At 44.3% G+C, this 24,110-nt stretch overlaps 1 protein-coding gene across 9 annotated transcripts in view; it reads left to right on the forward strand.

Annotated features, from left to right (window-relative positions):
- WDFY2 (WD repeat and FYVE domain containing 2) overlaps positions 1-24,110 on the forward strand; it is a 73,565-nt gene that overhangs the window by 38,090 nt on the left and 11,365 nt on the right. For 8 of the 9 annotated variants that reach the window (XR_008235057.1, XR_008235062.1, XR_008235063.1 and 5 more), the window contains exons 3-9: positions 747-820; positions 7,811-7,865; positions 15,364-15,514; positions 17,540-17,652; positions 18,494-18,620; positions 20,556-20,661; positions 23,974-24,075. Coding sequence is in view for 1 of the 9 variants with exons in the window: in XM_052786181.1 (XP_052642141.1) it covers positions 747-820; positions 7,811-7,865; positions 15,364-15,514; positions 17,540-17,652; positions 18,494-18,620; positions 20,556-20,661; positions 23,974-24,075 (728 nt within the window). In the remaining 8 variants the exon portion in view is untranslated. Of the gene's footprint in view, positions 1-746; positions 821-3,283; positions 5,876-7,810; positions 7,866-15,363; positions 15,515-17,539; positions 17,653-18,493; positions 18,621-20,555; positions 20,662-23,973; positions 24,076-24,110 lie in introns of those variants that run through there. The other variant, XR_008235064.1, reaches the window with a different exon arrangement.

Genomic DNA, 24,110 nt, shown 5'->3' on the forward strand with positions numbered 1-24,110 from the left:
AATGCAACTTCACAATTTCTCAGTTAAACCAAGCATAGCTCTTGAATTCTTGCAAGAAAATTCTGGTTTTACCCTCGATGCGAAACCTGCCTGATCCTCGAGGGAGGGTAGTATGACTGACTTGTGTGCAATTTAAGAGTATATCCTGATGTTTACTAGAGTAATATTGATACAATAAAACAATAGCTAGTTTTCGATAAAATCTTTTATTTTGGCCATAGTATGTGATACTGTCATAGCGTTGTCTGTGGTGAAATTGGAGTAGCGGAGAGTTGGACTTGCAGTCCTTAATATTGGCTGATATCTTGATTCCTACAGGTTAACTTTTTACTGCAGGTATAGGATGGAAGCCTCTGACATAATACAGTGTTTTCTTTTATTGTCAGTAAAGTTCAGGCAAATGTAAAAAACTAAATTATTCAGCTAAGTAATCTCTCAGATTTATACTGAAATGTCAGGCACCTCATATCAAAACACCACCACTGCTCTTGTATGACATGCCTGTTTTCAGATAACTAGTAAGAAAAAATGAAGAAGCTGGAGCAAGAAATAGCCATTGTTCCATGTCCTCATATGATAGGGTTGAATGAATTGCAAGAATACTTTTTTTTAATGCTTGTCTATTGGAGGGGGCAAAATGCTGAACAGCAGCATAAAGCATGTTAGCTAGTTTTAGGCTTTCCAGAACTTCAAGAAAATGAGAATCGCAGTTTTGTTAACTTCATCAACATGTTCATTTTTTTCAGCTCCATGTTCATGCATGTCTTTTAACCCGGAAACCAGAAGGCTGTCCATAGGTCTAGACAATGGTACAATCTCAGTAAGTACATCCAAAGATTTCTAGTTGAAATGCTTCCCTTTTCAGAAGTGTATGTGTGATGTTGTGGTGAGGATATTTTTGCTAGTGTTTGGGAGAGAGACTTTTTACTGCTAGTGGAACTGAAGCTGTAGTGTAGAAAATGGCAGATTATTACAAATTTCATTCCAACTGCCACAAAGAGATTGAGTGGGGTTTACAATGTTTATTAGGCAACTCAACAAACTGTCTTAATTTGCATATCTCTTTAAAAATAACAACGTAGAAAAACAGCTGTTGTTTTATTAAATTTGAGTGCCTTGTTAATCATACCATACCAAAGTTTTTTGAAAGCAGCAATTAAGAGGGGAAAAAACATCTTCTCAGAGGCAGAAGGTGGATTTCTGCTCCATATTTAGCTGCTTTTCCAAACTTCAGGGTTAAGATTTTGTTTTCCTCTCACTTCCTTCAGTGGAGTTGCCCCTAACTGGCAGTGCTGTTGCTGAAGGATTTGGTTCATTAACATCGAAGATGTGTGTGTGTGTGTGTAAGGAAAGCAGAGTGGTTTTTAGATCTGGGACAGAGGGTAGCAGCTGACCTTATTCATTGGATTTTTCTTCTGGGGTGATGAGTAAAGAGCTATATCGCTTTGTGGAAGGGTCATGGGACAGAGAGGTATTTTTCACCTATGCCTCATCAATAGACTCCTCTTCCAGTTTAAGATCATTTTACCATCATTGCAGATTTTTACTGCTGTTGCCTCTGCTTTATGGGCTTTATAACTGAATGAGTGTTTTGCAGGTTGACATAAGGGCAGCTGTCTGCACGAAAGCCAAGATGGTATTTGGGAAAGAGTGTGTGACCCTTTTAGCTGTTGCCTGTGAGCTGTATCAAAGATGTGAAGGTTTTGACCTATAAAGCTATTAATGGCTGGTAGCAGAGATTTTTTTTGTGCCTGTAGGAGATTTCTCCTTTTGTATCTAGGAGATGGGACAGCTGCCAGAGAATTCCCTGCACCTCTGAAATTCCCTCCTTCCCACTCTCTGAAATAGCTGTAATTTGCCAGTCCTACTAGGCACTTCTGTTTCACCAGGCCTTTGAGGAATGTGAAGGTGACTGTAAATAAGGTATTTAAATACTGTGGCATGATGGAAGAGATGTGTCCTTTGTCTTCAGGGCATTTTGCCTTGAAGAGTCAGAGGGTGCTTGAGTCTGAATGGAGTCAGATATTTTCCATTCTGAAACTAAAGAAGGTAAATGAGATATGCAGGTGTTAAACCAACAGGTGACTTCAGGTACTTATAGGCATATATTGTTATGTCTAAGGCAGATTCTATTTGTTGCTAATCTGGGCTTTTCTTTTCCCAGTCTTCTGGATACAAGTACATAGGAGGGGGGAAGGGCTTATCAGTGTTACTTGATTTAGTCCCCTCTAGCTGCAGGCATTTGTGTGGTAGAGGATTGTGCAGAAAATGCACTCCACAAACTTCCACAAGCAATGAAATGTTTCCCCCTGTAGCAAACCTAAGGCTTGTAAGAGAAGCCAAAACTGTAATGTGCTACAAGAAGTGGTGGAGGTGGGAATGGAAGAAGAGCAAGGGTAGCCCTGTATTCAAGTCCCAGCAATATTGGGGTGTTAGAGAAAATCCCTGAGTACTTTAAAGTGGGTTACAACCACCCTCTGGAGGAAAGGATAGATTTTCCTTCCTGGGCACAGCTATGATGATTAGTTTAGCACAGGAGTATACAAGCAGGGCACACTGACCACAAAATAAGAGAACTTACTACAACAAAGTGACCTTAGTGCCATTACTTTTAATTGTGTGGCCCTCAAAGGGAAAGTACAGGCAATTTACTTGAGCAGCTTGAAATATTTGGGAATTAGTCAGCTGTTCCATGTTAGCATTTCTGGTAACGCCCAGTGTACGCTGGGTGCAGGACCAAAAAAATGCTGAAAATCATTCTGCATCTTCACTTCGACTGTGCAGAAGGAAAGGACTCCTGGCAAGGGCTGTAAGCTGACACAATACTCATGAGAGTGCTACATAATCTCAAATTGATCTTTTTGCAGTGCAAGGAAGTACTGCTTTTACTTTCAGTTGTAAATGGAGATAAAAAAGTAAAACTGCCTTTTTTCTTTTACATGAAATTTTTGTAAACTGTATGGATTTCGGTTATAAGCCTGGCACCTCATTAATGTGTATGGTACATTTTGAGAAGGATGGGCAGCAATGCTATTGTCACAGAAAGACATTCCAGCAAAGCCACCATGAGGTGAGCTTGTATGGCCACCTTTCCTTGTGAAACAGGATGACAATTTTTGCTTCTACAGAGGTGAAGAGATTGTTTTCAACCTTTTGTAACTTCTCAACACGAAGGCTGCACAAACATTTGTGCAGCACAGCAGACCATTCTCTTGAGCTAAAGATTGTCTGGCATCTTGCTTGAAAAGCAGTGTGGTACCTAAAGTAAAGTTTCTATGGTTTTTGTTTTGTTTTGTTTTTTTACACTTTGCAAACCCTTTTTGAAAAGAAATAGCATTTCTGTTACTTTATGTCTTAGGGTCTGCCTAAGGTCCCTTTTGGAAGCCAGAAGACTTTATCATGGTCATAAATTTCTTGCTCTGAGGTGGAGAAAAACATGTTTTAATGGGTGCAAGTCTCTCAAGATACCACAACAAGAAGAAACAGAGGAAAGGTCTATTACTTGCAGTAGACTGGAGAATTCCACAGCCAAGATGAGACTCCTCACCTAATTTCACCCACTGAAAGTTAGCTTCCTAGATAAAATTAATCATTAGGTTCTGCAGGCAGTAGAGAAGAGGTGAATTGCCTTTGGACACACCCATGTTACTTACCCGAGAAATTGTTTTAGAATGGCATAAATCTCTCTCCCCATTTCTGGGGAGATTTAAATGAGGGATTTAGTTTTTAGGTAGCTGAAGCTGAATTAAATTGATCTTTTTTGCTGACTATGCTTGTGTCTAGATGAAGCTGTTACATACTTCAAGCAGGGCCACAAGGACAACAGGGCACCGGAATAACCCCTTTAGAATTCTTCCTTGGGGAAGAATTATTAAGATAAATTCAGTTTCCACATCATCTGATCTTGCAGGTGTCTACAGGTTCAGCCATAAACAGCACTTTGAATACCTGAGAATGCGTCAGGCTCTGCCTGCTGATGTACACCCTGGGACTGTGTACTGCCACTGTGGGAAGTTTACTATTTTTTTCCTTCAAGAAAACTACATGATAGTTTCTGTCCTCTCCCAGTTTTTTTACTTTATAAAGTGAAAACACTGTAATAATTTTATAGAGGTTTCTTTGCAACAGATATAGATGTAGGGTCTGACAGTAGATTTAAAAGTCTTCATTCTCTTCCATTTCTGAAGTGGGTTTGTTGTTCTCTGGAAGACGTGAGAGCGCTGTCGGTCACTTGTGTTAACAGGACGAAGTCAAGCCTTTAAGGAGATCTGCCGTGTGCTGTCAAAATGGCATCATCTATGAGAGCACAGACTGTAAATTCCCTGAGGTGGAAACTAGGTTGTGAATGGGTAACACATAACTAATATATAAAGATTATTAACTCTCAGAAATGGATTCAGTTGCCTAAGCAGAGGTCTCTAGTGCTATTTTTGGATACATCAGTTGGCATCCACCTGCAGCTCTGGAAAGGCATGGGTCTTCCTTAGACCCTGGGCCATGTCAGCTGGCCCCACGGCCAAGGACTCTGAAATGGCACACGCCTGAGTATGGGTTTTGTTTGGCTTAACAAGAGTCATTTGAAACAAGATGCTGATAGGATTTCCAGGATGCGGATTTACAGTGGTCTTAGGCTCAAGAGAGGTTTGTCGGTGTATATGTTTCAGTGTGAGGGAGGTGTGCTCCATGAAGGTATAGTTGAGAGTCTTTGTACAACAGTGGGCACTAGATTGGACAGTCTTTTCAGATGCTCAAGACTTCTCCTTTCTGCTTTGTGAAGGCTTTCATGGTATCAAGTCACTGTTCTAATAATAAGCTAATAACAGTCAAGACTGATCACTAACATTTTCAGTATGGTAAAAAAGGTAGTAAAGTAGCTCAAAAAAAACCTCTGAAGAGCAATCTTGCCAGAAGAAATGTTTTTAATCCCTGAAAGGAGGGGTTTTGGTTTTGCCATCCTGAGAACTCTCATATATCCCAGCCCCTTCTGTGCTACAGGGCTTGCACAGGACTTGGAAATCTTTCTCCATTCTGTTAACAAGCACCAACTGAGCTGTGTGGGTGATCTCAGCCTTTCTAGCTCATTAAGAGGAGCCAAAAAGCTGCCTAATGAGAACTGAGTGTCAGCAGCTCTGGGAGGAGCAAAACATCTGTGTATGGAAGGATAAAAAAACAGTTTCTGCTGGTACAATGTTAGAGATGTAGTCGGTGTTTTTGTAGCGCAGATGACACAATGTATGTGCAGTAGGGCATTAATTTCTTGAGCAAGGTGCCCTGTGCTAAAATATCTGTCTACTGATGCAACCAATACATTTGGCCTTGGGAGGGAGAGGGGAACAAGTGCAATGGAAGAACATGTGATAGTGTAAAGAGGAGCAGGGAGTAAAAGACCTGGAGAAAGATTAGAAAATGCAAAACAAGGAAACATTGCAAATTATCGTATGCTTTCAAAGAAGAAAATGAGAAGCAAGAAGTCTTCAGGGAAAAAAAAAAAGAAGAAATAATTATATCCAGCATTAAAGTTAACTGGAGCTGTGTTTGTTTTGTACTGTATTTGTTTATCTTTTTGGATGGAGCAGTGTATTAATAGTACATAGCTGTGGTTTGTATTAAAGCACACAGAACTAATCAATACTTGGGTAAACCTTAGGAACTGCAGTTGTGTTTGATTCACTGTTTTATAATGGAGAACTCAAAAGCCTTTTCAGCCTTCCACTGAAACCATGGGACTGTTTGGGTCACAGAACAGAATGGCCACTTCAAATTTTTCAACGGAAAACTGCAAACAAAAATGAGAGTGCAAACCATGCTCTTCATCCCACCTGAAGTCACCAGCATCTGTGTGCCACCACAGTCAAAGCTGGGGACAGCCAAGTCGGTAGGAAAGCCAGACATATTCTCCCACCCCATTTCTCCTTAGGAACCAACAGCAGAAAGTTAGCATCCATAGCAAAGGGTCTTGCTTCAAGTAGGCTTTGTAGTAAAGCATTTCATGTGGTGCTTTACTATTCTTCAGGCAGTGGGTAATGAAAACCACTTCCCCTGTAAGTAGCTAGAGAGGTATAGCAGATTTTTAATGTTCTGTGGTTGGTAGAGTTAAGGTGACCCTGATATAGAAATCCAGCTGACTTAATTGATTTGTTACTGCTGTTTAAATAACACTCCCCACTGTAGTCTTCAGTTGCCAGGGGAAAGCTAATGGGAGGTGGAGTAGATTAAGGAAAGGAAGATGAAGTAGAGCAATTCAAGAGAACATATTTATAACTAACTTATGAACAGAAACCTGGAAACAGCAAAATACATAGCTGCCTCAAATCACTCACGGTTGTTTTCCTGGAAGCTGGGATCTGTAGATGTTCCACAGATAAGTATTGCAGCCTCTCTCCACCTGCATGCCAAGCAGTAGATATGATGTGTTAGGGGAATCCTGGTGCTGGAAAGCCATGCAGATTTACCTACAGTGATCCCACAGAAAATGCAGAGAGAGACTTTTTTTTAATTCTGGTTTGGAAACTGTGGGTAAATACGGGCTTTTTGGTGGTTAGAATGTCTTTTCATGCTCTTTTGCACTAAACATTTGGTTTGCCTTAAATATAGTCTGTAGGCTCCTGAAGTCCAGTCTTCTATACTGTTGCACAGTGCTTTTGGCAGTGCTTATACATAAACATTTCACAACTGTATGCTTTAAAATTTAGTTTATCTTGTGTTTGTAATGTTTCTTTTATTTTTTTACTCTATTTCAGATTAAATGAGTTAGGTTTTACTTCTTCTGTCCCCTAGGTAGATTAGCTCAGGGAGTTTCTATGTAGTTCGCTGTAAATTATTAATATGATGTGGTTTTACACACCTTGGTTTTTCTCTGTGTTTCTCTGAGTACGCGACGTACGCATGTAGATACCTGACAGCAGTTTGAAAGCTAGTTCACGTGGTGGTGCCACAGAGCCTACCCTTTGCCTGGGTGTTTCCTCCAGAGAGAATCTGCAGGAGTTTTGTTGTGGCCGCTCTGTTTCCCCAGCTTTGAGCAACTCTCCTCTTCAAAACGAGCAGCAGGGACACCCAGGCGCTCAGTCACTTTAGCCACATGGGTTTTTCCAGGAGCTGAGGCTGCCAGGCAGACTCTTAGCTGCTGTTTTCATCATTGCCTCGTGCAAAAAAGCCATATGGGCGGTGAAACAGCAGCACCAAGGCAGCAGGACTGCAGAGCCGGTCCCTGTAGGTGAGTGGGCTCTTGCCTGGCTGCAGGAGTGAGCCTGGCTGGGTCACACCACCCATCTCTCCCCAGGCAGCCACAGCCTGTGCTAAGGCACCCTCCATCCCATGCACAACGGCTTGCGAGCCACAACGAAGCAGTAGCAAAACAAGAAAGTCTGCTTGCGACATACCAGAATAAACATTAACCACTACTGGGATAAAATCCAGGGGCAAAAAGTCTGGGTTTCTATTTGTCTGAAGCACTGAGAGACTTTTAAAGAATGTATTCCTATCATGGATTATTGGTACCTAGTTTGGACTGAGCAACTTCAAGGGGCTCTTACATTCCTGTCAGGTTTTTTTTACTACTTTTTTAATAGTTCCTCTTTTATCTCCACCGTTCTGTTCAGAAGCACTTGTGATGTTGTCTCCTAGGCAGCTTTAAAAAGTGAAATAATTTAGTTTTTTAGATGGAGGTACTCAAAATTAGCAAAGGTATAGACAGGGCTATACTTGCAAAGATGGGAGAGTTTACCTTGGTAACAAATTCAAATGAAAACACTCTCAAATGCTTTACATCTCTAAGCACTGTTTCTTTTGTTCTTTCTTTCCCCTCCCTCAGGAATTCATTTTATCAGAAGATTACAACAAGATGACACTAGTGAAAACTTACCAGGGTAAGAAGCATGATCCGTGTTAATTGGTTTGTATTGTCATTAATTTTTGTTAATATCCTCTTAAGGAGTGCAAATGGAGAGAAAAGTCTCCTTTACAGTGATTGATTTTTTTTTTTAACGTAAATGCTGGTTTTATCAATAGATCAATAATGTGCTTTGTTCTGAGATTACAAGACTTTTAAAGAGCTGTTTCATGTTCTGTTTTTCCTTTTAAATGTTCCTTTGGAATATCATTCTAGACAGCAAACTGCCCAAAATCCAGACCACGTTTGGGGAAGAGGAGTATTAATTTTTAATCTTTAGTAATCCAGTGTATTTAATGAAACAACTTTAGGAAACTAACCCATGTTTTAGGGCTGAGGCATTTAGGTCTGTAGCTTTTGGGGTTAGTCAGGTTATATGTCAGTAACTGTCGGCTTCAGTAATCTCAAGATTATCAGTGAATACCTGTCATAGTAAAAGGTCAAGAAATGCTAATCTATACTTTTTGTAATTTTATTCTGGTATTCACTAATTTGATGTTCTAAGAAACCTAGATATTTATCCTTGTCAAACCTCTAAAGGACCCTTCGCTTGGGACAGGCATTCTTATAAAGGTAACAAATACATGTGTTGATTTATTCTTACATCTCTTTTGCTGTTAGACTAAGACGTGGTGTGATATTATACAGTATCATATCATATTATATGCTAAGCATCATGTTTCTGTATAGAAGCCTCTGACATGTTGGCTTGAGATTTCTCACATACATTTTAAAATATGTATTTACTCATATATTTTGAGTTTTATACCTTGAAAAGTTGACAGGATAATTTAAATCTCTAAATGAAGGCTCTGGGGATTGCTTTGTAACATTTAGATTTTAAGGTATGAAGACAGTCTTGATTTTTGCAGAGCATGGCTAACATGCATTGGCTTTTGAGTTTTTTACTTCAGCTCTTTCATGAATGCCTGGTGTGTTGTAAAATTAAGCTAGAATGCCTGCATTTTTTTCTTAGCTTGTAAAAACTGAACAAAAATATCCAATGATGATAAAATACATATGTGAATCTTAAATAAGATTGCTGCAGTTTGACTGTACAAGTCTTTAGTATCCGAATTTGTGATTGCTCCACAATCACCAAAGTTTGACACACCTAGGTTTCACATTTAAGGCTCGTTGCACTGAAGAGTCCTACTGACTGTTCTGTAGCCCCCTTTGTTATTAGCTCATCCATTTGTATGCTTGGATTCAGGCTTGCAGGCTTATCACAACCTATGAAGGGTGAGCTGAAGTCTTTTCTTCTGCATATGCAGAACAAGATATGCATGAGACCACCTTTCCTGCCGAGCTCTTCAGGGAAAAGCCTGAAAATTTTGGATGAGGGGAACATATATCTTGGCAGTATGGCAGAATAGTCAGTTGACTGTGGCAGCCCACCCAAGGCCTGGGGAGCACCCTGCATAAAGTTAGAAAAAAATTAAGGATAATGAAGGCTGATCTCATGGCCTTCTGCTGCAGTGTGCCAGATGTGCTGCTGCTGCAGAGCATTGGAGGAGGCCTTTGGATAGGAAGATGCCACGGAGAACCTCCATGGGTTGTCCTGTGGGAGAATCCCAAGAGTTCAGATGGCATCCCCCAGATATTGGACAACAGATGAGTCTAATAAAGGTCCATTAACATCAGTAGAGAGGCAGTACAGCTGACCACAGTCCCAGCTGGAGTCACCTCCTTCCTAGACTGCCTGTCTCAGCATGAGAAGGTTTTTCGATCAGTTCTGGTCATTTTGTGCCAGGACTCTCAGATGATATGTGAGAATATTTTATCTGAAAGCTGTGGAGTTATTTTAGGGCAAGAGAAGCAACACTTGTGCCCAGAACAGGCATCATTTCGGTTCTAGCCCAAACCACAGTGATCACTGACAGCGGACAGTGTCTGCCTTCAGACACTTCAGCCAGTGCCTGTGATGCTCGCTGCTGCTGTGTCCCTCGGGTACGGAGCCCCTGCCCCACTTTCCTCCCTCACCTCCAGAGTTTGATGTTTGGTCTTTTCCTTGTTTAAGCTGATGAAAACTGTATTCCCCTGATTTAAAAAATAGTGACAGTGTGCGAGTGACATAGTTTGGGGAGCGGAAAGTGTGGTGATCCCAAGGCTGCTGGGATCCCCCAGATTCATCTGTGTGTGGGTGTCTGTATAGAAATCCCCCCTGTGCAAGGGTTAAAGAAGCATTAGGGCTGGTGTTCTGCTTTCTGCACATTGCCAGCCACGTGGGCAAAAGTTTGGTTTTGGAAAAATACGCCCTCAGGTACTGTTGGAGATGCTTTTTTTTCTTTTCTTTTTTCTCCCCCCACTGCTGGCTTAGGAAAAGCCAGACTGCTGTTAATGCTGCAAATGGAGATGGCAACCAGAGAGGGGGAAAGGCGGTCCCAATTCATTGCTACAGTAGGGACAAGACTCGGTTAAGGGCCATTCAGATTTGGTAGGAAATTTTCCCTGGAACAGAAGTTGACAGCTGCCATAATACAGCCAGGCAGGACATGGGGATGGAGGAGAGCTTCTGCATGAAGGCACGCTCTGCCCAGCTTACCAGCAGTGCTGGCAACCCATGCTGAGCTACACAAACCCCTCTGGGCCACTCCTCTGTCCAGACCAGAAATGACATGGCACTGAGTAGGTTACAGCAACCCAGGGACAGTCTCGAGTTGCCTCAGCTCCACTAGAAAGTGTCACCCAAAGTCCCGAGGGGCAATTGCAGCAGGCAGGTTTTTGATGGTGCAAGGGAGGAAGACAAAGCACGAGATTCCTTGCTGTTTGCAGCGCACCCATGACCTGAGGCTGCCTGCTACTTCGCAGCACAGTGCCTCTCACCACCCCCATCCATAGAGATGTGCTTCCTGATTCTCTGCTTTTCACATTGCATGTGGGTGGGGAAGCCCAGCACCCCCTCCACCACTTCCCCTGGGCTCTTCTGGACCCATACTGGAGGTCTGGGGTGCTGGGGAAACATCACGAAAGTGAGATACTCTGGGAGCTGCTTTGAGTCACGGGTTCCAGCAGTTCCATCTGACTGTACAGCGGTAGGCACTTCCATGCTCCTCTTGCTACAGCTGCCTCCATCCAGGACACTGGATCTGGGCTTACTGGGGGTGTCACTAGGGCCAGAGTCCGGTGGTGCTGCTGGGACACAGCAAGGAGGGAAGAGCCTCATCTTTACCGTGCTCTCTGGGAGAATATGCAGGGAGGGGCTGCGTAGACCTTGGGGTAGGCATGTCATGATCTAACAGAGATGAACCTTCCTCACCTGGTCCAGGAGGACTCCCCTCCACAATCCCACCCCTGTATTACACCTTCCTCACGTGGCCGTACTGAGGTATAGGGGCTTGCATAAGCACCTTGGCAAAGCCCTGGGGCAGGGAGAAACATAATTAAAAAGGGACATGTAGTTTTGTTGGGGATGGTGGCCTTCTAGTGGTTCATTTGTTAAAAGCCTCACTTTTAAAAAGTGTTGGTTTTGTTTAAAGTTTTCAAGTAAGGCCTTTATATTCTTTAAAAATATTTTAGGGAGAGTAAATAATTTTATTTAGCCTACCAAGGGTCTTTAGCCTTAGCCATGCTGGCTGGTTTCGTGTGTGCTAGCTTTGTTTGAAAATGTTCAGCAGTGCTCTTAAAAGTAGCACCTTGCACAGCAACTGCTGGGCTGTCGATCGTCTCCCACAACAAAGTATTATTATAAGTAGCTGAAGCTGCTGTAGTGATTAAAGGACATTAATTGTGTCTTGAAAGGCCATGAATATGTCTGCCAAATGATCTGCTAGTGACGGAGAATGACAGCACGTGCCTAGGCTGTGCTTTGGTCTTGGCAGGGGTCTGCGGCCAGGTCCAGTGTCATATGGTGGCCCGGCACCAGCAGTGTACGTGGCTGGACATGCTCTGTGGAAGTTTTACTGTGACGCTGTGTCCAGAGTTGCGAAATCTTGTTTCTTGAAAGGGATCAAAACACAGAGATTGGGGATGTGACGCAGTGTTAGTCAGGACCCCGGGGTGGGTCACGGGGCATTGGCCTCCTACAGACACTAACTCCTTCCCTCGTGTGGGAAGGGGTAGTGCAGGCGTTTGAACGGTGCTGTTTGGGATGTGCTGGGAAATTAAACTTTTCATTCTGTGTCGGTCTTTCATAACTATCACCGTCCCCCCTTCTTCGGCCACAGCACCAGCTGCAGGCGTGGACAATCTCTGCTCATAGTGACCTTCTCTTTTCCTGGGCAGCTCCTCTTGCATTCCTGCGAGACTACGGGTGTTGAAGAAACCCTTCCCCCCCGTCAGCAGCCTCGGCTTCCAGCCCCTCACAGGCTGGTCCTGTCCCATGGCTGTTGCTTCTTCCCACTCTGCACAGCTTTCTCCACCCTGCTGCTTGTAACTGCACCTTGCCAGTCCTTGGCCCCTTTGGATGATATAACAGCTCCTGCTTTTTTTATGTATTTTTTTTAAATTTATTTAACACACGCTTGTTCTGCCAAGCAGGATTTGTAGACCTGCTTCTGCCCCATGCTTTCTGCAGCCTGCCCGTTTTGGGGGTGTCCCCCTGCCTCCTTGCTACAGGCCAGCTCACGCCATGCCCTTACTTCTGCTTTCCCCTATGCACAGCCTCTTCTCTTGTGCTTTTCTTGCACATGCTAAGCTTTTCTTTCTTACTACTAACTTCCACCTCTCTTTTGGTGTTTGCTGCTGCTTTTCACTGTTGTAATTCTCCCTTTCACCCAGCACAGCTTCTTGCCCTGCACTGTGCGTGGCCATGCACTGGCTGTGCTTCTTGGACCTCTGCCTTTACACACAGCACAGACCCTCCTTTCCCCTGCGCTCTGGCTGCTGACGTCTCGGCGTGCACCTCCTGGCTGCAGCCTCTTTTCTCTAGGCACCCTTCCATCTTCTCTCCAATCTGCTCTTTGCTCGGTGCTCCCTGCTGCTTTCTCGTAGCAGGAGTGCAGCCCCCCTGCTCCCTCCCACCCTCCAGCTGCAGATGGACTTGCTCCCTTCTCCTGTCTGCTGCTTCTCTACCTTCTGCACAGCGTAATCTTCCCCCACACATGGGCTCTCTTCTCATGGTGGCTTACACAGATCTGCTCTTGCCTGGTGCTTGCTGTGGCTTTTTCTGTACTGTGACCGCATTCATCCTCCATTCCCCCTTCTCCATCCTGCTGTTGTTGCAGTGAGCAGCTTTGGAAGTGTTTGCTCCACTTTTTTTCTGCACACAAATGGTGATCAAGCCTTCCATGGATGAAGGACCAGCTTTTTGTTTGCTGCTTCACGACCCTGAACCTGTGTTAATCCTAGGGCCCAGACCTCTCCCTTGCTCCACTGTCAACTTCCAACCTTCTGACATTTTGCTGCTTTAAGCCTTACATGGGTCAAATTCCTTCTAAATGACAAGTGACTCCCTACTTGCATTTGTCCTCTCTTTCCTCCCTTACTTAGATGATCTCCACTGTGTTCTTTCACTTGGTTCAGATATTTCTGCCATCAGTGTGTGTGTGGTGGCACCAGCTATAATACATGCAGTACTTGCAGGTGGACAACAGAGTGCTGAATTGAAAGCTCTTTTTGGGGAGGGAGGATAAGCAAAGCTATCATGTACACCCCTCCCACCTCACACATTTCTTTAATGTCTACTCCTTACATGCCAGAGACAGCTGCCTCACCATCCACAGGCAGTACTTCTAGCAAGAGGTACAAGCCCTGCCTTTAGAAGAAGTTCTAGGAGGAGATTTAGGAGAGTTGGCTGGTGCTAGCTATCCCCATGGCCAGTTCAAACCACGGGGAGCCGACACCAGCAGTAGCAGTTGCCACGTGCTGAGAAAACATTCCTGGACAGGCCTTGAACAGCCTGATCTCAGCCAGCTTTGCACGCCCTGTGGAAGTGCATGGGTCGGTCTGCAGCACTGCTGGTGCACACAAGCCCCTGAGACATGTATACGAGCACACCAGGTGCTTGTAGCAGCATGCATCCCATCGTGGCTAGTGTGGGTGCTCCTGGGGAGACCAACAGATAGGTAAAGGCAAGCAGTAGTCACCCATGGGGTCACTGAATTTCTTCCCAGAGAAATCTGGAGAGGAGAGAGGATCTGTTTAAAAGAGCTCAAGTGACTCCTGGGTGGTCCCCATCCTTCTATCTTAATTACAAACCCGGAGTTTAAAAGTGTGTGGAAATGAAAGCCAAAATCTGGGCTCTTCTATGGGCAAGGGTGAAAGAATCTGGGCACAGTTCATGTCTGACACTGTAAACTGGTCTAGCTGCCAATCACAGTTATGGGAACTTGTGTCAATGCATCTATTGATTTTTCTCCTCAAGCAATCTGGGTTTAAAAAGCAGTGTGGGTCAGGGGCAAATGTTGCGTTGTGCAAGCCTCCTCTTCTTTGCTACAACTAGTTCCCCCTTGTAGGGTTTGAACACAGCTCTCATCTGTGCTGTATATTTGTATAGGGCAGGCAGCAATCCTCCCATACGGTTCTGAGGAATTTCTCTGCATTTCAAACAGAGGTTTCAGGCTGGTTTTTAAGCTTCCAAAGATATTTAATCTTTCCAGTGTGTCAGCTTTTACACAAACAAATACAAGCAGCCTGCTTTGCGCGACACATGTTGCCAGGTCTCAGAACAGTAATAAACCAGTAGGGCTGTAGATTGAGGAGTATGGCATTTGCTGTGAAGTTACAGCTGGGAATAATTCTGCATGTCTTTCCAGCCACTTGTTTTATTAAAAAGTCAGCTCAATTGGCACTTCACAACCAAGCCCACTGGTCATTCATACAAAAAACTGTCTGTACAAGCCTGAGTTCCCTTGTTCTAATGAAAAGCCTTGGATGGCTTTATTTAGGTAGCAGTAGAAATTTATTCCTTCAGCTGTTTTATTCATCTTTCCCAGCTGTGATCTTTCTGGGGGGTTGTTTTTTTTCTTTTAATTTTATTCCAATGTCCTTTTCAGCTGGTTTGCATGCAATGCTAAAAATTCCCTTTGGTGCAGGGTTGTGCCTGTGCTGTAACTCATCGTTCTGCTGGGGTACCACAATCTGCGGCTCAGATCCACCAGACCTCACAGCAGGAGGAGCAGCAGCGTAGGCATCTGCACTGCTGTCATAAGACCAGCTCAAAAGAAGTTTAAGTAGAGCCCAGAGTCCTTTCCACAATGGCAGCTTTGTTGGTGATGATACAATGATGGAAGGAAGACTTGTGCTACTGTAGCAGATAAATGGCTGCAGTAGGCATGGAAGGAATTAAGTCTTGCTTCTGCTCTTCCTCAAGCAAACGCTGAATGTGCAGAGCAGGGATCTTACAGGCTGGCATGGTAGCTCGTGTCAACGGGATTATTAAACACCAGCTTCTTCTGTAGGGAAGGGTGAGCGGGTGAGTAGGGAGCAGAACACTTGGATGCAGTTGGTATTTGCAGTGGTATTCTGCCCCCCCCCCCCCCCCCCCCGTGTCCTTCTCCATAATGCGATTATGTGTCTGTCTGCTTCATTTTCAGCTCATCAAAGCAGGGTCATGATGATTCTCTTCGTCCTGGAGATGGAGTGGGTGTTAAGCACTGGACAAGACAAACACTTCACGTGGCACTGTTCAGAGAGCGGCCAGCGGCTGGGAGGGTACCGCACCAGCGCAGGCGCCTGTGGCCTGCAGTATCCTTTGCTGAGCTCTCAGTTTTACTTCTCTTTGGTACTCAAACAGCCCTTTTAGTTTATTTTTCTAGTTGTCCTCCAAATTTTGTGCCTTGTATAGGTTCAGTGCTTTGTGAGAGAAACTGTTATTTAAAGCCAATTTTAAAAACTGTCTGTTCTCCTTGCTTTGTCTCCTTAATGCGCGGTGGCATATTTAGGTCTAAGCATTTTGAGCGAAACAATGGGCGATCTGCAACCTATTGTGGTCTGCTATTGTAATAAATATGGACAGGGCCTTCATTTAAACATGCAGTGCATGCTTTCTTCTAAGAATTAATGGTAGCAAAGTAGGTCGGTGATCAGGTCAGTGGGCCTGTGTGTATGCATGGTAAAAATTAAATGACTTTAATACAAAATAATGAGTACTTGTCCTTCACTCTGGAACAGCCCGCTATGTATTGGGAATTTGGGTTAACTAAAGAGTAAATGGCTCCAGAAATGGCACTCAGGTGGCTTATTCACCTAGAGCTGCCCCAGCTGCCTGACAATAAAAGAAATATTAATTCAGCTTTATTGCAAATGAAAAGGGAAGTGGAAAAGTATGAGCTCTTGGGCTGAAACCAGGGGTTAGCATAAACAGAATTTTAGTGCCCTGTAGTGTATGTGGTGTAGCTAATGTGTGTTTTACTAGTTCATGGGAAGTAAGACTGACGCAAATTTACTGTCTGAACATGGACTTGCTTTGTATCATCTGGTCATTCAGCCAGTCTAAATGGCATAAAGACCAAATTTAATTTTTAATTAAATGATAAATACTTTTGAAAGTCTGATGCAGGAATTTGTCCTGTATTCCCTAAATCTCTCTAGAGAATGGATCATTTTGAGTGATTTAAAATTTTGGAGGACCGTTTAATTTGGGTCATCAGATCATGCTGGTGGAGGGCAGGGGAAGGGAGAATCATTGACAAATACTGCAAAAAGCTTGGCAGAACCAGGAACGTGGTTTTTTTTCCCCAGTGTCCTGTGCGCATAAAATCAGTGCTAAGCAGTTGCTCCTTAAATATCCAGTATGGACTCTGAATGTGGAATTAAAGTGGACAAAGAGGTCAGAATCTGTCCAGTTAGGTTGTTCCAGTAGGTGGTTGAATGAGTCCAGATTTTATTCAGTTTAGAATATGATGTGTGATGCACCTGATATCGCTGACACTTCCCCAAATATGACATAAAACAATACCCTTTCATTGTATTCATAAACTTAACTATAATGAAGAAGCAGTGTGGTGGGCTGACCCTGGCTGGATGCTGGTGCCCACCAAAGCTGCTCTGTCACTCCCCTCCTCAGCTGGACAGGGGAGAGAAAATAGAATGAAAGGCTCGTGGGTCGAGATAAGGACAGGGAGAGATCACTCAGCAAGTACTGTCACGGGCAAAACAGACTCAACTTGGGAAAATTAGTTTAATTTATTGCCAATCAATTCAGAGGCACTACCACTGTCACTGATGGGCTCATCCTTGGCCAGCAGTGGGTCCGACTCGGAGCCGGCTGGCATTGGCTCTGTTGGACATGGGGGAAGCTTCTGGGAGCTTCTCACAGAAGCCGCCCCTGTAGCTCCCCTGCTACCAAAACCTTGCCACACAAACCCAATACAAGCAGAAAACTAGTAATAGTTATTTTATACAGTTTTGGGAAGGGAAAGAGAGAGTGGACACCATCCAACTCTAGCACCTAAGTTAGAAAGCCTGGGGAGATGACTCCTCTGTTCATGGCAAAGGGCTACTTCAAAGGTGTTTCATAACAAAAACACAAATTGTGTCCTCTGGAATAGTCTCTTTTTTTTTTCTCACTCTTTGTTTTATTCAGGGAGGCTGCACTATTAATATGAACAGGTATGAGCTTGATCCCTAAAAGCACACTCTGAATACCTCCTTGAGACTGGAGCACTATTCACGAGATTGCAGTATACTCGTGTTAAAAGAATTAACAAGTCATGAAAGGAATGCAAAGCTTGTATAAGCAATGTATTTTCCTCAGCATTTATCCATCAGATTTGATGTGGAAACCCGGCACGTGTTTGTTGGTGATCATTCTGGGCAAGTGACCATACTCAAACTAGAGCAAGAGTCCTGCAGCCTTGTTACGACATTTAAGGGACACACAGGTAAGGCCTCAGGAGACCCAATTTGCTCCTTCATCATGCTCAGCGTCATGGTGGTTTGACTCTCCTGTGAAACACTGGGATGGCTTGTGTCAGTGCATAGCATGGAAGGGAGATAGACCTTAAATGGTCACTACAGCTCAGGGAAGTTTATTCTTTATTGGTAAAAACGAGAGTGATCGGACTTCTGGTGAGAAAAATTCTATGGCAGAAAATGCCCCAATCAGTAGCTGCTAATTAGAACAGAGTAAGACTAGAACAAGTTGTGGTAATTCTCGGGGGAAAAGGATGCTCCTCAAGGAAAGACCCATGCTGGGACTTGTGCCTCATCACACTTTAAAAACAGCAACCCTGGGATGTGATCCTGCCATCTAAGAGAAGAAATGGCGGTCGGCATTTTCTCTCCATATCCTTCCTCTGATTGAACGCTAATAGCTCAATCACAAGGTAGCACACGGTAGTTCAGTCCTCATGCTGGGATACTGTGAAGATGCCCATAATATTCCACACTTCTCTTTTGTAATCTCCTGGGAATGATGGAGATGAAAAGCTGTGTAGTCACACCATGACCATCCTTCTATCATGCTTTACTGCTCAGTGGGTTCATCTATGCGAGTGGCAGCAGAACCCTCTGCCCGCAGAAAAGCAGGATGGGGCTTCAGTAGGTTTTCTAGGCTGTTAGTTTTCAACTGGCAAGCACAGTGGCTGCATGGCCATTGCTAAAGAGACCTGCATTTTAATCATTCTCCCTATTTTTGGTTGTATCTCTCCCTATATGTTTAGCTACATTCCTGTCTTCCACTTTCTGTAATGAAATGACTGTTGTGTGCATCTACTGTTTCAGGTGGTGTCACTGCTCTCTGTTGGGACCCAATACAGCGAGTTTTATTCTCGGGCAGTTCTGATCATTCCATTATAATGTGGGATATTGGAGGAAGAAAAGGAACAGCCATCGAGCTGCAAGGACATAAGTATGTTCAAAGCCCTTCCTCCTGCTTTCACGGGAGAAAAGCTAAAGGTAGAAGCCACATCGGGAAACAAACAGCCCAAAGGTTACAGTCTTTACAAGCCTCAAGCTTGTATCTGTGACCCCCTGTGGTCCATATACAACAGAAATAAGTTGCTTGTAGTGTTTTTCAGCATTTGGCCCACAGGCTGGTTTGAGAGGCTACAAAAGGTGATGAAGAAAAGCACAATATCTATAATCCTGAATGTGTTATGCTAGAGCATGCACCTTTGTTGGAAAGAGGAGGGCCCTCAAATGAGAACAGCTGCAGGGAAATTCTTGCTTTTTAGGTGTCAAGGTCTTTCCTTCCCCTAGAGGGAGCATCAGGCTTGACAATTATTCCTTTTTTCCTCCACGCTAACTTTTTCCATGCCACTTTACCTACAGCCTGAATTCTAAGTAGTGTGGTTTACCCATAGGGGCCTTCACCAACTCCTCAATGCAAAGAGGCTTCATCTTTGCATGTACAGACCTCACATTTACATGGCATAGTAGGTGTCTTTTGAAGAAGAGTAAGCCTGTGCTGGGCGTTGAGTAGAGGTCAGAATGGCTCTAGCTGCAATGATCTCCTAGCCTTTTAGTATTGGCAATGCAACAAGTTTGTTTCAGTGTACTGGGAGTGCATATATGTGGGACTTTTGTGCCAGGCTCAGGCCTGGAGAGGAAAATCCCACGGTGGTTTTGGTCTAACAGTTTCTTACATATTCATATGTTTCTTCTCAACGATGCCGCGCTCTGCTGAGCTATTTGGATGCCGCTGGGATTTCAGAGCACTGCAGAGCTCTTGCTGAAATTCCCAGATAACCCTCGTACCCTACCAGTGGTGCTTGCTAATGCACTGCTGCTAGATTTATTGATGTGAAAATTAGTTCTCCTAATACGAAGTTAGCCTCTGGATCTTAATCTGTGGGATGGCTGTTGACTTGCACTGTACAGCATAGAGACCTGGTCCTAAGGGACTTAAGAAACATTTCACCTGATGGTGCCACTGGCGTCGGCAGGAGGGCGCTGGGAAGGCAGGCTGTGTCGTACCAAACTGTCCCGTAAACGCCTTCCACTCTGGAAAGGTAGCCACGTGCACAAGAATATGCGTTAGCATGGAAGTCCTTTGGATAGACAAGACCAGTGGTGGTAGCAAAGAAAACCAGATGTTGTGGGTTATTTCCAGTTGCTGTATGCTCATTTACTGTCTTTTCATAACTTTGTTATTTTTCTATAGCAGTGTTGTATGGTCTTTGTTTCCCGGGTTGTAAATAGCTTGAGATGAGGCCTGGTTTTCTTTCTTTTATGAAAGAATGAGCACAGCTTTGGGGGTTTAAACTGACTTATTTCTCCCATGTTGCTTTTAACTTAAAAGAAGAAGCAAAAGCACCTAAATCTTCTGCCTTACCTTGGGAAGGCTTAGGAGCGATTTAGTGATTCCTATATTACTTTTGAAACTCTCTACGCTTGTTAGTGCTGAAAGAAAATCTTCAGTAGTTTCTCAGCGCTTCATTCCTAGATGTTGCAGAGATTTATGAAAACAAAGTTGTTCCTGACTTTCTGACAGAAAGGTACCTTACCAGGGCTGCGTTTATGCATCCAGATGTGCCTTTGGAGAGGGCTGGAGCTGCAGCTCTGTTCAGGCTTCCCAGTGCATCTGGGACCTCCCATCTCAGGAGCAGCAAAAGTAGTTATCAGAACAGGTCTTTGCTTCTGTGGATGCCGCCCAGATGGGCGGCACTCTGGTCTGGTCCCAACTGGACAGCAAAGACTGATTTGCATCCGATGGATGCCATGTACACTGAGGGGAGAGGGAAACATAGGAGCAAACAAGTGGTTTATACTGCTTTATTGTATATTCTATGCTTACTTGTGTACTAGCCATAGATGGTTGATTAGTAACTGTCTTGTTTTTCAGCGATAAAGTTCAGTCTCTCTCCTACGCTCACCACACTCGGCAGCTCATCTCCTGTGGTGCAGATGGGGGAATCGTCGTCTGGAACATGGATGTTGAGAGGCAGGAGGTAGATACTCAGTTCTTGTCGGTTTGGTCTGAAACAGTCTTGGGAAGAAGGGGCCTTTCTAAAATGTGCAACTTTCAACCTGAGCAAGATCATTCCAGGCTTTAAAAATGTTTTTGGACATGCTCCAGTTGTTATACAGCAATTATGCTGTGCCTTTGATAATATAGTACAGGGGAGATTGTCTGGCAGAAAATGTATATTAAGTAGGCTGCTAAACAGCTCTTACCCTTTACATTACTGTTCCGAAAGACATCTTCTGAGGAAGGTAGTGTGAGATGTTCTGCTTTGTTTCTCAGGACGTCATGAGAAACATTATCAGTTCAGAGGTAAATGGATGGGTTGATAATTATTAGGGTGTTTTAAGGAAACAAAACAAGAAAGCTCTTTGTCATCTCTGGAAACCTGCAACCCAGTTTTTTTTTTTCCTGTTCTTGCTAAAAAGACATTTAACTAGGGCTTCAATCTCACCCACTACTCGGTCTTGCTTCCCTCCGGTGTAACCACATAGAAGCGGGGCAAACGATGACTTTGCCGATCCAGACAGTTAGATTTCACCTACGCGCTCCTAATTGCTTTTGTGCTGCGTGGCCTATGAATGCAAGCGGGTGCAAAAACGCGCCCCGGGTCTTCGGTGCTGTGGGAGCAGCCTCCACTCGGCAATTGCTGAGACCTGACTCAGAGAGGGGGAGCGAGCACCGCGCTGAGTGAGTCAGGCATCAGCCCTGCTCGGCAGCCTGGCAAATCCTGGTAGCGTGAGTCACGGCAAACCTCTGCCCTGTTCCTGCAGGGGTTAGGAAGGCACCCCCAGCCCCTGCAGTGGGTAAGTGTGAGCAAGGCTTTTGGCAGCATGGGCTTTCACCGGCTTTGCTGGTTCTCAAGGGTTTTGGCCTCCCTGGGTCGTGTGTGTCTCCCTTGAGCAAGGAGGAAAGCTAAGTGGAAAATTGGATTTAAAAAAACTACTGAAATGGGCATAGGCAGGAACTGAGCTCCCTTTTTTATCTGGATTAGCATTCCAGTTGGCTCTCTTTAATTGCTAATCTAATGGCCAATTATGTCATCAGCTCCAACAGTGAAACGAAAGCAGAGTGGCTTCCTCCTTCCCAGCAGATGTTTCATTTTTGCTGCAACTCAAAGATCCAGAAATGAAAACCTTTATTTGCTGCCTTTGAAAGGCTACAGTAAGGGTTAAGACTGGCTGGCTGCAAAACAGGCAGCAATGCTGTGAGAAGGCTGGTTTTAAAAGTGGAGGAGAAATATAATTAGCTAAATGAGAGCTTAGCAGCAGGTGCTAATGGGTGCGCTGCTTTGTCTGACTATGGCTATGTGGGCTTGTTATCAGTAGTGCAATAGGGTGTTCATGGTGCTGAACCACTCCTGAAACATGAACCTTTGAGATTTTAATATCAAACCTTGGTTTGGGGTCCTGGGGTATTTTCCTCTGGATTTTGGCTTTGGTATTTTTGCCCTCATTTAAGGGTTTTCTCCATGTGATGTGTGCTCAGTACTCACCTTGATGCTATCAGATTTTCCCACATCTGTGAGATTGCATTAGAGTGAAGTCTGCCATTTTAGCCCTTGATTCTTTATTTTAATCTCTGTTTTTAAAAAGCTATAAGACAACAACATCTGAAAGGTGCTAGAAGCTGTGTTTCTATTTGACTACAAAGCGGTTACTTGTCACAAGCAAAATGTCGTCTTCATCTGTCGTTTTCAGATGCTTAAGCGATGAAAACTTACACACGCAGGTGTAAATCTGTAGGCATTAAACAGAAAGGCTGTTGTGGGTAGAAAAGACAAGGATTTGCCCCAGCAGAATGAACTGCCTTCAGAGTAACTGGCAGAAGAAGCTGAAGCAGGTGGTTGCTTTATTGCTGGGGGTCAAAGCTATCCTGGGAGCTGAGGGTCTCCATCAACCTTACCTTATCTTTGCTTGGCTTTTGTATTATTTTTAAATCTCAATCTCAGCTGTGTTTCTTGCCACTTTAAATTGCAGCATGTAAGAAACCAGTGGCTCTGATAAGACAACCGCGGTTTGCCAATAGCGCTTCCTTACAAAATATTGAACGTAATTTAGTGTTTGTTTAATCTCGTGTGGTTGGTGGGGCTGGTTGGGAACATGAGGCAGCGCTGGCAGGGCTGTCCTGGTCTGACTGGGGCTGCCCTGCTGCAGGGACAGGATGGACCCGGTTGCCAGCACTGGCTTTGGGCTGAGCTCTTGTCCTGGTGGGGCAGAGAAAGGAGAAGAAGTCATCTGCTGGGAAGGAGTGTCGGTCTTGCTAGGCCAGGTTAGGACAGACAGACTGACAGCCAGCTGGAGAGGCATCAAGAGCCGAGACTCTTCCTGAGTCTCATGTCCCCTGGAGGGTTTCCTAAACACTGTGGGGAGACGTGCTTCGTGTCCTCCAGCAGCCCGGTGCAAGACAAGTGTCGGGGGACCCAAATGTAGGGGAGGAGATGGGCTGCCCCCTCCACGTGCCCCCCTGCCACTTCAGGCGTTTCTTGAGCTCTTTCAGGATCTGGCAAGACTTGCTTCCCTACAGGGCATCTGGTCCATGCTACACTGCACAGCAAAACCTGGCTGCAGGAGAGAGAAATGCCTTTAATATTTTCTTTCTTTAAGTCTTCTTACCCGCTTCATCCACAGCGTGAGTGCAAAACTATGTGCTGTGTTAGGAAGTAGACGACCTTCCTTCCATCATCTTTGTGTAAAAGCAGGGAAAAGAGCTGGTTTCGGTTTTAGGCTTTTTCAGGTGAATCTCATCTTTCTCCCTGCTCTGTGTGATTTGTAGCCCAGATACCTCTGACAGCAGGAACGCCTCTTACAGTATTAAAGAAATAAGAAAAATAACAAAACCATATCAGTATTTCAGATACTTTCCCCTTCCCTCCAGATGAGTAGCTTGGCAATTGGAAATACTAATTGCCCCCAGTTCCCACCAGAGGCAATAGTAGATGGTAAATGCTGTCCAGACAGGACAGAATATTTTTATATGATTAATTCCAGACTTGGAGAGGTGGGGGAGGCTTTGTCTGTTCCTGGGTTATTTTTGTGGTCTTATAATTGAACTCTGCTTCATGATTTGGGTGGGAATTGTTCCTCCTGTGTCCTTCAAGGCTCAGAGCTGAGCCAAAAAAGACATCCCAGGGAACAGGCAAAATGGCATCTTGTGAAAATGGGGATTCTTAATCAAGTTTAATTGGCCACATTACCGCACCCCAATACATCTTTCTTGTCCTGTCTCTAGGGCCCATTGGAAGCTTTTCTGTTTGTTGCTCACTCCCGCTTTGCGTTTATGTGTGTGTGTGTTGCAGACCCCAGAGTGGCTGGATAGTGACTCCTGTCAAAAATGTGACCAGCCTTTCTTCTGGAACTTCAAGCAAATGTGGGACAGTAAGAAAATAGGCCTCAGGCAGGTTTGTATGCGTCCTTTGCTGTGTTAACATAGTGC

This window comes from Harpia harpyja, chromosome 4 (assembly GCF_026419915.1).
Source record: "Harpia harpyja isolate bHarHar1 chromosome 4, bHarHar1 primary haplotype, whole genome shotgun sequence".
Taxonomy (NCBI): Eukaryota; Metazoa; Chordata; class Aves; order Accipitriformes; family Accipitridae; genus Harpia; species Harpia harpyja.